Source organism: Benincasa hispida, chromosome 2 (assembly GCF_027475165.1).
Source record: "Benincasa hispida cultivar pf3 chromosome 2, pf3_genome.v1.1, whole genome shotgun sequence".
Classification (NCBI taxonomy): domain Eukaryota; kingdom Viridiplantae; phylum Streptophyta; class Magnoliopsida; order Cucurbitales; family Cucurbitaceae; genus Benincasa; species Benincasa hispida.
Genome location: NC_143479.1, coordinates 26,623,020 through 26,638,137, shown reverse-complemented (window position 1 = coordinate 26,638,137; position 15,118 = coordinate 26,623,020). Strand labels below are relative to the sequence as shown.

Here is a 15,118-nt window from a genome sequence, read left to right as displayed (position 1 = left end):
ATTGTAAGGTAAAGCCAGGGGCATGTTGTATAGTTTTTGTTATCGAATAAAGTATCTTTCAAACTGACTACCAAGAACAGGAGACGGGGTGGAAGTTATATAAGTTTATGAACTAATATAATTCCCTCTAGTTTAGATATTATGAAACAAAACCAAGTTGGTCGCTCTTGACATAAGGGAAGCTTCCACAGTTTATTGGTTTGATGGTCATATTTTCCCTTCTATGTCAGGGTTTGGAATTGAGGGAGAAAAAAAAAACACCTTCGACATTAGTCTTTATAAAATAACGGAACCGAAGATTTTTCATTCATTTTTTTTAGTACAACTGTGGGAATGGAGGATCGAACTTCCAACCTAAAGGGAGTGAGGTCATGTCAACTATAAGCAAATCCAAGTTGATTGTATTAAGAATGATTATCTTATTTATCCGCATAGGCCATAACTTTATTCGATAACAGAAACTATACAACATGCCCCTGGCTTTACCTTGCAATGGAAGATATCGTTCAAAAGATGTAGATGCAGGCAATCGAAGTAAGCATTGTGGTTAATACTACTGATACAAGGTTCACGGCATTGTTATCAAGAATGTTGAGACCTGATATTTTCTTTACAGTTGGTCCGGGTTTTCCTACAACCTGCACAAAGGAAAACTCCTCTCTTGAGCGTCAAATAACCATTATCAGATGCATAGAATATTTGTAATTCCAGTAGTTAATTGGTTAGCTGGTTAATCGGTCTCTTGTGAGTTGTAACTTAATGGTTTTTAATTATTTACATAAGATCGTACTTTTCACTAAGAGGATGTTTGGAGCAAGGTGCGGCGTTGTGAACTCTTGAGACCCATAGAGTAAGCAGTTAATATGGCATAAAATTCATAATTTTTAGTCGTGGATCGACGAACTCCTTGGGTCAAAGAAGTTGTGGAGTTCACAACTCCACTCCTCCCAACTCCTTAGGCCAACACCCCTAAAATACAACAATATTTTTTCATCTCTGGAGGCCAATACCCCTATAACCGTTCTTATGTTCTTTTAGTTTGCTAAAACAGAATCATTCATTCAAAGGGTGTAGGAAACATGGATGAGGCAAATGGGAATACCTTATTACGAACTGTGCAGAATCCACTGAATTGCACTGTTGCTCCCAAAAGAGAGTCTATGACACTTCCACAAAGTCCAGCCACGGCTGCTAGGGGAATTACCAATAGCTGTTTCAGCGCTGTGCCATAATCACATTTTGCAGTGAAAAATCCAATGAGAACAAATGTCAATCCTACGACAGCGCCTGCAGCAGTAGCAGCAAGGAGCCCTGCATTTGTTACTGCACCATTTGTACCCTTTCGAACAGGCTATATCCAGAAAGAAACAACATCCAAATCAGCCATAATTTATTTGTACATTGGATATGAATTTAGGTAGCTGATAAAGACCAGCAGCAACATGCGCTTAAGCTTGTAAAATATACTAACATATTTTGAAACCAAAGGAAATTTGCAATCAGAAAGCAGACATTTGGCTTGCCATTTCAAATTCAACATGAAAGAAAAATGTGAACTCAAATAATATGCTTTCCAAATAGCTTAAGTTTGAGATGTGTAGTGGCTAAAATAGACCAGAAAGGTCCTGCATCCAACCAGTAGAGAACAACAATACAAGAGGAGGAAAAGATGAATGGTCTAAGAAACGAGACAGAGATTAATCAAGAAATATCGAAATTAATTGAACCTTGAAGTTTGTGATTAGTCGAGGTGTTGCATCACTAAGAATTCCAAGCTCAGAAGACCATGTGTCCCCATTGCAGCAGGAGTAGTGCCCTAGAATGCCACCAATGAGAGCAGTGACAAGAGCTGAATCTTTAGAGTCCAGGCATTTATCTTGCCACCCTGTAATTTTCCAAATAAGCACAGCCAAAACCGTAGCAATACCACTATTAGAAAGAACTTGAATCCTGAAAAGGAGCAATAACAGAACATCAATGGTGTTACAAAACTTTGGTAGGATGGGTAATGACATATCTAATTACAAATAATCACCAAGTCATTTTTATGCATTATTAGATAAACATGAGGTTCCATCTCAAAATCAATTGGTAATGAGAAGAGTAGCACATATATCTTATAAAAATTATTAAGTCTCTATTTTTCCAATGTGGGATAGTCAACATGTTATGTTGTTCTAGCAGCTTCATCTTTGACTTGGTTACAGTTACAATATTTTTTTAAAACAAATTCTCTTCTCGAAGTGTCATTCTATGCAGCATGCATGACAAGTTAATTTAGCCAAGTCACATGTGGAAGCAACTTAAGTTCTGCAATATCTTCTGAACCATTTGAGACCATTTTGAACGAATGGTTTATCACCAAGCAAGGAGAAACAGAAGTTCTTATTTATCCATTATGATTTGAGCTTGTGGAGATACCATAGACTACATTCAGCATTGAATTGAACAAAAATTACATATTTTGGCCCATATAGAAAGTTTAATGGCCCGGACATGTTCAAATCAGATCAGCAGCTCTATAACAGGAGCGCCCAAGTATGCAACTTAAATGCAAAACAGATCAATCATATTCCTTGGACGAGTTGTTTTAAACCTTAAGCTCTGGCATTAAAGGAATAGAATGAAAGCACAGACTAAAAACACAAGTAGTCAGTATTTTCCAGCAAAATTTCCAAAATGCACTTTCAGCCAACTGAACAAGAAACTACAAGTTAAGAGGTGCATAACCTGAAGTATAGGAAGTAGAATTACCAATTCCTTTGACCACCTTCCTTAAAATCAGCATCAACGACTCGTTTCTTCTCTTCCCCAACCTTGGTAAGCTTAGACGAAGTGAAAAAGAATACAAGAAGCACAGCACCGAACCTTCAAAAATGAATTCATGATAACATCAATTCAACAATCCAGATCGAACTCGGAAATTCACAATCAAATAGGCAAATAAAACAACCAAGATTCAGCTTCCAGTAACCAATCAGGTATAGTGAATTGGCAAACCTGTAGCTGACAGCGAAATGAATCAACATGACAATAAATCCGGCGATAGCTCCAGAGAGGTCCAACGATTTTCTTCGGTATGCTCTGATAGCAATAATTGATGAGATTATTACGGCGACAGAAGGCTGAATCAGATGATACTCCATTTTTTATCTTCACGTCGCTTAGCTTCTCCTTGATAGAGAGCGCTTGCGACTGTTAAATTGAACTGCAGAGTTTGAAATTCTGGAATTGAATCAAATTATCAGTTTCATCTAAATGAAGAAACAAAAGAGTGAGAAGCGTGGTTCCAACAAGCTTGCACGAGGTTTTTACCGTCCACGGAATTTGGAGGCTTTGAGGACATCACCGGGATTTCCAGGAGAAATTTGGGCCGATGACCTAATATTTCAGCCCATAATGTCAAATGATCCGATTTTTTAAAAAATTGTCAATTGACCTTCTGCTGACGTCATGACGGTAGGAGATTACAAGAATTGTCCTTAATAATTATCTCGCTCTCGTTACATGGTTCTCGCTCTTGTTGTCTGTCTATCTTCCATTGTGATGTGATTGTTAGTCACAGTAGTATTGATTTGACAATTTTCATAAATTCATTTGTCTACAACTTAAAATCGTTAACATACAACGAACATTTAATGGTGAATTCTTTAAAATCTAACTTCATTTGAACAGAGTTTTTCAGAACCAAACGAAGTTTTCAGAACCAAACGAAGTTTTCAAAACAGGTTTTTCAGAATGGAACAAACTTTTCTTGAACGTGGTTTCATTAGTATTTGTAGGAACGTGGTTTCAAAAAAGGTATGTAAATAGCATAACGAAAGAGATGTGGGAGAAAGTGACAACAAAAGGGGTGTAGGAAAGAGCGACAATGACCTAGGTGGAGGAGAGAGCGAGAGAGAATGATCGAGAGCAAGAGCGAGAGAGAGACAACGAGAGTCACGAGAGCGAGAGTAATTGAAAGCGACAACGAAAGAGATCTATGTGTATTAGACGATATTCATCTGCTTAATAAAAAAAATGTTCTCTTGCTTTGTAGGATGACGAAAAAGTGTCTATTAATTCGATATGGAAGTGATTGGGATGAGAACTAAAATTTGTATGTTGGAGGCGAGCTAACAGGAATTGTTATGCCTATTACATTGAAGTATGAAGAACTTAAAGCTCACATTTCTAGGGTTGAAAATGTAAGTTGCTCAGAGTTTGATGTTGTTATGAGAGTTAAATATAAGCTTGACTATGAAGCCCCTCCACAGTACATATGGAATGACGGTGATGTTCGCTTCCTTCGTTTTAGGGAAGATCTTTGTAGAGTTCAGCTATATGTAACGCTAAAATCGAACCATGATGGAAATGTGAATATGAGTTATGATAGTACAGGGGTAGACGGACAATACGAGGTATCATATGAGCTTAATCGAGAAGAGGATAATATTCCATTGTCTATGAACACTCAACCATCAACATTATCAATAAACAATGACAACATTCATGCATGGGACTTGCAAAGAGAAACTTAATGTAACAAACCTGTGCTTGGTAATGAGATATCAGGAGGACTTACTTCAATGAATTGTGGTCCTTCAGAAAAGTGTGATCCTTTCGTGGTTGGTAATGAAAGATCAACAGGATTGAATTTTATGGATTGTGGTCCTTCGAAAGAGCGTGATTCTTTCATGGTTGATAATGAGAGATCAGTAGGATTGAATTCTAGGGATTGTGGTCGTTCAGAGGTGCGTAGACCTGCAGTGACTATTAATGAAAGATCAGTAGGATTAAATTCCTTGCCTTCATGTCATAAAGGGGAATTGATTATGTCTGAAACCACAGATGTTGGACCAACTTTTTTTTGAATAAGAGTGAGTTAAAAATGAGATTGTCTATTCTGTTCATAAATAATAATTTTGAATATAAGGTAAAGAAGTCAACTAAGTCTTTGTTTATTGTCAAATGTATCGAGGATAATTGTAAGTGGAGCCTTCGTGCAGTGAAAATCCCAGGGTGTGACATATTTAAGATCACAAAGTATATGCGGTCGCACACATGTTCTATTGGAATTTTAAATTATGACTATAGACAAGCAATGGCTACGGTAGTTGGTGAACTAATCAAAGACAAGTTTACAGGCATATGACGTGTTTATAAACCTTGTCACATCATTGAGAATATTAGGAAAGAGTACGACATAAACATAAGTTATGATAAGGTGTGGCATGCAAGGGAAACCATTTATGCTCTCACTAGGGGTACTCCAGAAGAGTCGTAAGTTGTTTTACATGCATATGGTGAAGCATTAAAAATGGAGAATCCAGGTATAAGGTTTGAAATCGAACTTGAAAATGATGTGCATTTCAAGTACATGTTTATGGCATTAGGGCCTTGTATTAAAGGTTTTGCAAGTTGTCGGCCTGTGATAATTGTTGATGGATCGCAATTAAAAGGAAAATACAAAGGGACCATGTTGGTCGGCGTTTCCATGGACGGTAACAACCAAGTATATCCACTAGCATATGCCATAGTGGACAATGAAATTGATCGAGCTTGGAAGTGGTTTGTGTCGAATTTGAAGTGTGCCATTGGAGAACCCCCTAACTTGGTGTTTGTGTCCGATCGAGCAGTATCTATTGACAATGTCATTCGTGCAGTCTTTCTTACGGCATTTCATGGATTGTGCACATACCACATAAAAAATAATATTCTTTCCAACTTTAAGGACAGTACAATTGTTGGGATGTCCAAAGATGTAACCCGGGGATTACACATGTCAAAGTTCCAATCACACTGGGACCAACTACGTACTTTTTGAAATAGTGCTGTATCGAAATATTTGGAGAATATTGGTCTTGAAAGGTAGGCGCGTGTTTACCAAACAGAACGAAGATACGATAACATGTTGTCCAATAGTGCAGAATGTTTCAATTCATTGATCAAAGAATATCGACACCTGCCTATAATGTGCTTATTAGAACATCTTCAAGGCCTCATCCAGTCATGGTTTTATGAACGAAGCAATTATTGGGCATCTCAAATGGCGCCACATCGGACTACTATGAAAACCGATTAGCAAGTGAGTGTGACAAGGGCAGACGATATCCAGTTGAGTCGATTGATTGTTATAGGATCCATGTGCGGGACAATCGATTGGACGGTATTGTGAACCTCCATATGAAGGAATGCACGTGCAAAGAATTTGACTCACTCGGTATTCCATGTTCGCATGCAATTGTGGCTGCGCGAGAACGAAACATCCCTATCTGAGGTCTGTGCAGTCCATTTTATAGCATTAAGTCCCTCATGGTTGCTTATGCAGAGCCCATAAATCCACTCGATCACATATCTGAATGGAAAAGGCCTTCAGGATATGTGGAAAAGAATATTGCACCTCCTAGAAGAGTGGTACAGGTCAGGCGATAAAGAGTACGAAGAATACCATTAAGAGAAGGACACCACAAACAAATAAAATGTGGGAGGTGTCACTACAAGAAAAAAGGCTCTCTCGACGCTTAAAAAGGCCATCGGGAGAATTGTCGTCGGGAGATAGGGTCATTCCCGACGAAGTAAGAAAAGCGTCGGGAGTTAGAAATAACTCCCAACGCCGTATACTAGTCGTCGGGAGATTGGGAGAACTCCCGACGATTGACCACTGCCCGTCGGGAGTTAGGAGGAGAACTCCCGACGGGCTATTTTACTCGTCGGAAGTTCCTGGATCTCCCAACGGCTATCGTGCGCCATCGAGAGATCCACTATTTAATCTTTCTCTTCAGCCTTAGCCGCCCCACCGAACATCTTCTTCTTCACACATCCGCCACACTAATCTTCTTCAAAATCCGCCGCACTCTTCCTCTTCTTCAAATCTTCTTCACATCCGTCGTACTAAAAAAGCCCTCCCCTTCCACATATAAAAAGCCCGTCGAATGCCTTCAGCCTTTCGCACCTCACGTCGTCGGCCGTTCAACTTGCTCTACAGTCACCAGTAAGTACTTCGTCATTTTGTTTATTGAATATATGTGCTTTGATTTTTTTTTTTTTTTTTTGCATAATCAAAATAAAAAATTAATTTGTTATTGTTATTTTTATTGAATGTATATATTAATTTTTTTTATTATTATTGTTATTGAATATATTTATTACTTTTGTTATTGTTATTATTATTGAATATATTTATTAATTTTGTTATTGTTATTGTTATTAAATATACATATTATGATTGAAAAGTTTGTTTTGATTGTTTTGTGCCAGTGGTTGGAGGAAAAATAATTATGGTGCATTCTTGAATTTTGAAAATGAGTTGAAAATGTTATGATGCGTTTTGATCACAACAAGTTTAACTTAGAGTACAAGGGTCGTAAGGAATGTGGGTGTATATATCTTTCATGAGAAAGATGCCATGGATGGAGTGTTTGGAGATTTGGAAAGTCCAAAGGGTAGGAATAATTGATGAATTTAGGGCATATGAAGTCTTTTATTGGAGATCATAATGTCATTATTTTGGTGGAAACGTGTGTTGAGGTGGTTGAATTAATGCTTTGTTAATTTTGCCTAGAGTATAAGGTTTATTATTTGATTTGAATGTTGTGAGGTAGTTGACAAGTGGTATACCTATGACAAAATAGGTTATGTTTGATATAAATTATATTCCACGGATGTTGTGTATACACAAGTCAAATCACCTATTAGAGGTTATTTAGATTTATAAATTCTCTGAACGAACTTGGAATTGATTATTAAATTAATCAAAATTCATGCTTAATTAACAAAGGCTTTGTATTTTGTCCTATAATACAAATTATTATTTTGGATTACAAGTTGGTCAGAAAAGATTTATTTTTAAGGATGAATAAAGAATGGATTAAACTAAGGAATAAGTTATCAGCGGAGTATAGAGAAGGAGTATCCCAATTTTTAGATATGGCGAAGTTTCATGTTAATGATTCCAGACGAATAAGATGTCCATGCAAGAATTGTATGAATTCAATTTAGGAAAAATTAGATATCGTGGAACGACATCTATTAACATATGGAATATCTCCATCATACTTTGAATGAGTATACCATGGAAAGTCAGTAAACTTATCTAGAGGTTTTGAAAGTCGTACTACTTATTCAATACAAAATGTTGAAGTAGATAGTATAGAGGGTAATATTGTCGAAGAAAATGAGATGTTGAATCTTATAAACGATCTACAAGTTCCAATTGAAAATGAAGATGCAAATGAAGAAGGAATTGAGAATGAAATGTCCTCTAATGGTAAAAAAAAAAAGAGATACCACGAACTTATTCGAAGATTTAGTATAACAACAAAAGTAATAGGATACATGTGGATTTAGGATACAAATCGATCAATACATCACACTTTTGGTATGTCGATGAGCCTTTCATCTTTGCTATCCAAGCACAACAAGTCTTCTACATTGATGACATCAAATATGGTAGCAATTGGAAAGTTGTTCAAGTAGTCCAAATAAGCGAATATGAGATATACCAGAAGTGGATGATGTTGAAAATGCACAACTAGATTTACTAGAAATTGTTGGTGGAGTCCGAGTGGATAAAACCATTGAGGAGGTTACTTTATGTAGAGTTGACGTTGATCCTATAGTTGTGAAAAGACCAATTATTGGACATGACGATGATGACTTTATAAACGATGATGATGAAGAACAATCATTTCCTAATAACAGTTTAAGTGCTGATGAATAATTTGAATTAGATTACCATGATGAGTAATGATGTATCTACTCAATTATTTTTTTCTCTATTTACACGTATTTCATATTGATTTGATATTGTTTTGTCTTTTTTGTATTTGTATAGATACGATGTCAACCCCTAATAGGCAACAAGAGGCTGATGAAAAATTCCAGGAGATATATCTAGGCAACACGGGATCTTCTATGGGTGAAATACATCATATACCGTTTTACATTTTTTATTCTGTTAACTGAAATACATCATAAACTGTTTTACATTTTTTATTCCTCAGATAGTAGCTCAGCATCCACTCGGAGGAAACGCGAGCATTTGCAAAACATCAAGTTGGAAAAATACGTCAAAAAACATGGCAGAATTACAATCGTGATAAATGAGGGGGAGACAAAGCCGATTTCTCAACATTCAATACGATTTAATAATGCGATTGGTGTCGTCGTGAGATCTGCATTCCCAATACAATGTCGTACTTTTGCTGAGGTTCCAAACAAGTTTATAGAATTGACTAAGAGCCAATTATTGGTAAGTAATTATAAGTTTATTCTTTTAGAGTCAATTGTAGACTAAGAGTCATGAACATCATATATGCTAATCCGTCCTTCATTCTTTTATAGCCTCATTTCGAACTTGATCTGTCCAGTTAACGACTTAACCATTTTATAGAACATCAAATGCGAAACTCCTTCAAAGAATTTAGAGCAGATTTGCACAGACATTACAGGAAATGTGGAGATCCTCAGTAAGCACGTGTCAACTTGCCTAGCTGGCTTAAAAATAGGCCAGAAGATTGGTATTTTTTGTGTGACCGCTTCGAGAGTGAAACGTTTCAGGTTAAAATAATTTAAGGCGTGTATCATTTCCTGCATTTACTATTATAGAATATTTGTTATTTATTTTTTTGTTGAAATGTAGGAAATGTCGGAGACAAACAGGAAGAATAGAGAGAAATTATCATTTGACCACGTAGGCAGATCGAAGTCATTTCTGCAAATTCAGGCAGAGTTGTAGGCAAAGAAAGATTGAAAAATAGGACGTGTTGACCTATTTAGGGAAACACACTATAAAAATGGCAAGTTCGTGAATGAGGTAGCTGAAAATGCACATGTAACATTTTTTGTTTTACTATCGTGTTGTTTTTTATTTCTAACTTCAGTCGCTCGTACTTACACATTTAATTAATATGTCTAGAATCAAATGTTAGAATTACAATTCAACCCACTCTAGAAGGTTCTCAACCACTAACAGGGGATGAAATCTGTGAGACAGTTTTGGGTAGACGACCCGGATATTCAAAAGGGGCCTAGGTTGGGGCCCTAAACCTAAGTCAAGAAGGGGTAGCAACTCATCGAGTTCGTCATCTACTCAAGCAACGAAGAGGGGAATAGAGGAATTGACAGCTAATTTCGAATAGTCTCAGTCGAGGATTAAGAAATTTGAAAATGTTCAGAAACAAATGAAAGAGGATCATGCAAGACAAATGGAAGAAATGAAAAAAATGATTGAAAACATGATACGACCACAAAGAGAAGGCCCATCGAATTAGGTAAGATTACTACATTATTTAGTTATATAATATGTTGCTATCCTGTAGTTATGGTAACAAAGTAGTTATATCTTAAGTAGCTTTATGATAAAGAATTGTTGGCTATCCTGCAATTATTATAGCCAAACAACTGGATTTTGATATGTTTTTTGTCGTTTTTTCGTTTTTGTGTGTTTTTTTTATGTTCGGGAGGTTTTATGTTTGTCGTGGGGGGTGGGTAGAGTTTGATTATACTCGTTTTATCGTTGAACTTGGAGTTCTTGTGTGTTTATGAATGTTTTTATGAAGTTTTAATGTGTTGTGGGGGGTGGGTTGAGATTGGTTTAAACCATTTTGGGGAGAAAGTTTGAGTTTTATGTGTGTTCGTTCTTGTTTATGAAATTTGTGTGTTTTTTGATGTTAGGAAGGTTTCATGTTTGTCATGGGGGATGGGTAGAGTTTGATTATACTCGTTTTGTCGTTGAACTTGGAGTTCTTGTGTGTTTATGAATGTTTATGAAGTTCTAATGTGTTGTGGGGGGTGGGTTGAGATTGGTTTAAACCATTTTGGAGAGAAAGTTTGAGTTTTATGTGTGTTCGTTCTTGTTTATGAAATTTATAAAGTTTGGTTGGACGATTATGAAGTTCTAATGTGTTCTTATTTATTTATGAAGTTTGGTTCGACGATTATAACATTGTGAATGTTTTGCTTATGAAGTTTATGAAGTTTGGTTGGATGATTATAACATTTGTAGATGTTTTGTTTATGAAATTTATGAAGTTTGGTTGGACGATTATAACATTTGTGAATGTTTTGTTTATTATGTGAATCTGTTTAAGTTGGTTAATTATGTTTAACAGGTTATTTAGATCAAATTTTAAAAAATTACAAACTATAAATTAAAAATATTTAAAAGACAATTTTCAACTATGAAGGAACTCCCCACGCATATTTTACTGCGTCGGGAGTTCTTGTAACTCCTGACACATGAAACAAACCGTCGGGAGTTCGAGAACTCCTGACGCATAGAACAATGCATCGGGAGTTAGTCGAAGAACTCCTGACGCATGTATAGGACGTCGGGAGTTCCTCCAACTGTCGACACCCTATACATGCGTCGGGAGTTCTTCGACTAACTCCTGACACCTTCCTTTCATACGTCTGGAGTTCCTCTCCCGACGGGTTTTTCCTGACCAAACTCCCGATGATCTTATTCATCGGGAGAGGCTCTCCCGATGCATTTTCCACCCTTTCTCGGTGAATTGTGACGTCGGAAGAAGTTCGATTTCTTGTAGTGTGTGGGAACTACGGGCATAATCGACAAAACTGCAGTGAACCGCTCACGTCTAGGTGACCTACTGAATTAAATCCAAATGATTCAAATGTCGGTCGAGTGTGATTTTCTATGTGCCACTTGTAATTCTCAATGTACATAGTCAGACTTGTCGATTTCAAATGTATATCTTTTTCTAGTTAATCTATTCATAAATCCTCAATGTAATCCTCAAGTTTGTAATATCTTGCTATCACTTACACAACTTTACTTAAGTTTGTGTCGCTCTCTCTGGAAATGTTACTCAGGTTGGCATCTTTGTAAATGTCTCGCTAATCTTGTTATCACTTGCACAACTTCACTCAAGTTTGTCTATTCACGAATCTCTGAAAATATATCGCTCTCTCTGGAACTTTCTCGCTAATCTCGCTATCACTTACACAACTTTAATCAAGTTTTTCTATTCACGAATCTCTCAAAATGTCTCGCTCTTTCTGGAAATGTCTTGCTAATCTCACTAATCTCGCTATCACTTACACAACTTTACTCAAGTTTGTCTATTCACGAATCTCTGGAAATGTCTTGCTAATCTCGCTATCACTTACACAACTTTACTCAAGTTTGTCTATTTACGAATCTTTGGAAATGTCTCACTCTCTCTGGGAATATCTCGCTCTTCTCGCTAATCTCACTGTCACTTGCACAACTTTACTCAAATTTGTCTATTCACAAATCTCTGGAAATGTCTCGCTAATCTTGCTAATTTCGCCATCATTTACACAACTTTACTCAAGTTTGTCTAATCTCTGGAAATGTCTCGCTAATCTCGTTATCACTTACACAAGTTCACTCAAGTTTGTCTATTCACAAATCTCTGGAAATGTCTCGCTAATCTCACTAAATTTAGTCAATTGGTTGTCTATTCATGAACATTTCTGGAATTTAATCAATTTTATCTATTCATGTTATTCAAATGTTTGTCTATTCATGTTAGTTTTACACTAACAATTCAAATAACATGTTAGTAAAATTTCATCAATAATATACATAATATACATGTACATCAATAATATAGAGTGTTCGTCTACAACTGACATGCCAACTGAATCCTATAGTCACTCATCTTCAACTGAGTGATTACAGAAGGGGATCTACCCATCACTAGATGCTCTAAGAATTTTACTACAAATATTCCACAATCTAGCAACCCGTGTTGTGTTTTCGTAGCAGTAGGTCGGGATATTTTCCAATGAGATGTTTTTATGTCCGGCTTCCAACGTTTGAAGTCACAGTAGTGAAGAAGCGATGGTAAGGTGTAAGTCAATGGTTCAAGGCAAGACTCCATCTTGTTTTTCGATGTCATGGATGGTAGTGAATTGAATACGAACAAACGACCCCTATTTAAATTGAATGCAATCAACATCCAGTGTTGATCAATGTTTGTTGCCGTATACACGAAGTCCACATCTAACCACTTGACGTCGAATTTACCCATGACATAATCCAGATACGTCTCTTCCCTCATGCTATGGCAACATGCAAAGCCGACTTGTTCTTAATATGTTTGTAGAACCCCATCTTGAGCATTAAGGTGACTCTACACAGGAAAATGAATATTAAAAACACATAATAATCAACCAACGTAGTCATATTCAGAAGTGTAATAAATGGTTACCATTATTCCAATTGGCAGTATGGTGAATCTGTTCATATACATTTCCGGTTGCCTATAGAATTTATCTTTTACGAACTAAAGAAAGATATTTAGGGTCTGCATCCAGAACAAGATATACATTAGGAGAGCAAAGTTCATTGTATGTAATTGGTAAAAAGTACAAGGATCGTAAACTTACATCACACTCAACCCTGAACTTGGTTCAGTCAACTCCTGGAAAAAGGACGTGGATAATGACCAAAATGCATTTTCTCGAATCTCGTTATCTGTATTCTTATCGGCAATCCAGTTCACCATTTTTGTGAATTCAGCATGTGGAACCTCATGCTCCAAGAAGTACTGGATCGCGGCTTTAAACTGTGCTATAGGTTCCCCAGAGAGAGGGTACTTAGTATCCGGACAGTTCAAAGGAAGTTGAACCTCACTTTCCTTTTGTTTTGCTATTTTCTTCTTTGGTTCGACCGGAGGTGTGTATTTATCAACAACCTTTCTCTTATGTGTTTTTTTTCCACTATCGACCATAACCTACAGAAATATAACAAAATGGTGAACATGTCAATAACAAATATGAAGAAAGAGATTTTCAAATCACATAATGATTATGCCTATGAATCGAGATACCTTATACTTCTTCGGTTGTATAAATGAATCGAGATGTATAGTGTCAGGTTGTACAAGTGAGGTAGGTAAAGGTGAGGTAGGCGACCTAGGTCGAGGTGGGATAGGTGACCTAGGTAGAGGTGGGGTAGGCGACCTAGTTAGAGGCGGGGTAGGTGACCTAGGTGTAGGTGGGGTAGATGACATGGTGGTATCGTGGCCTGTCTGTGGAGTGGGGGACCTCATCGCCTCAAACACTGTGGAACCCTTCATAGACTGTGATAGAGACAAAATGGTTGATAATTGTGCTTTGATGTCTCTCTTGTCCGTCTCCAACTTCGATATACGGCCATCCAAGCTCGATGTTGAGCTGTCAATACTCCGTAGGTACGAACATATAAGAGGATTAACATTGGCTCCTTTCTTGGGGCCCGAAACCTCAGGCTCAGAACGATCCTCCTCAGGGACAGAACGCTCCTCCTCAGGCACCGGACGTACGTCACCCACCAGCACATCATGAAACATATCCTCGCTGGAGGTGTGTAAGTAGACTGGTGGATGTTCATGTCCGCATCAGATTCGTCGTCCCTCACTCCACCTTCTAAATTATCCTGCTCATCACCTTTGCCACCTTCAGAACTATCGTTTGAACTACTGCTACTCTCTGAACTCTCAATGTCGGAGTGTACTTGCCTTACACCCCGTCTATCAATTGAGGTATCCCGAAACTCCTTCTCAGCATCAGACATGACAAAACCCTCTTTGACTTTTGTCTGCATTAGGGATCCAATCTAATAAGATGGTTAGTGTACATTTAACAACTGAATAAACATATTGTGGCTAGATTACACTTACATTTTGAGACTCAAAAACTTCTCTCTCGAGTACTTTGAATGACATGGAGTGGGAGCATGACCACCGTAAAAAAGAATACAAGAAGCACAACACCGAACCTTCAAAGAACGAATTCATGATAACATCAATTCAACAATCCAGATCGAACTCGGAAATTCACAATCACATAGGCAAATAAAACAACCAAGATTCAGATTCCAGTAACCAATCAGCTATAGTGAATTGACAAACCTATAGCTGATAGGGAAATGAATCAACATGACAATAAATCCGGCGATAGCTCCAGAGAGGTCCAACGATTTTCTTCGGTATGCTCTGATAGCAATAATTGATGAGATTATTACGGCGACAGAAGGTTGAATCAGATGATACTCCATTTTTTATCTTCAAGTCGCTTAGCTTCTCCAGATAGAGAGCGTTTGCGACTGTTAAATTGAACTGCAAAGTTCGAAATTCTGGAATTGAATCAAATCATCCGTTTCATC

The 15,118-nt window shown here is 37.2% G+C and overlaps 1 protein-coding gene across 2 annotated transcripts; it reads right to left on the bottom strand.

Annotated features, from left to right (window-relative positions):
- Positions 1-275: 275 nt before the first annotated feature.
- LOC120072299 (integral membrane protein (Protein of unknown function DUF92, transmembrane)) lies at positions 276-3,395 on the bottom strand. 2 transcript variants are annotated; one of them, XM_039024752.2, is made up of 6 exons: positions 3,316-3,395; positions 3,001-3,225; positions 2,755-2,868; positions 1,728-1,950; positions 1,103-1,351; positions 276-638 (listed from the first exon to the last, which is right to left on the bottom strand). In XM_039024752.2, the coding sequence occupies exons 2-6, from the start codon at positions 3,144-3,146 to the stop codon at positions 507-509; spliced, it is 864 nt and encodes a 287-aa protein (XP_038880680.1). In that variant the 5' UTR covers positions 3,147-3,225; positions 3,316-3,395; the 3' UTR covers positions 276-506. The 2 variants fall into 2 exon arrangements, with proteins under 2 accessions (XP_038880680.1, XP_090167366.1); XM_090311240.1 differs by having other exon boundaries at positions 3,001-3,316.
- Between the last annotated feature and the right edge of the window lie 11,723 nt (positions 3,396-15,118).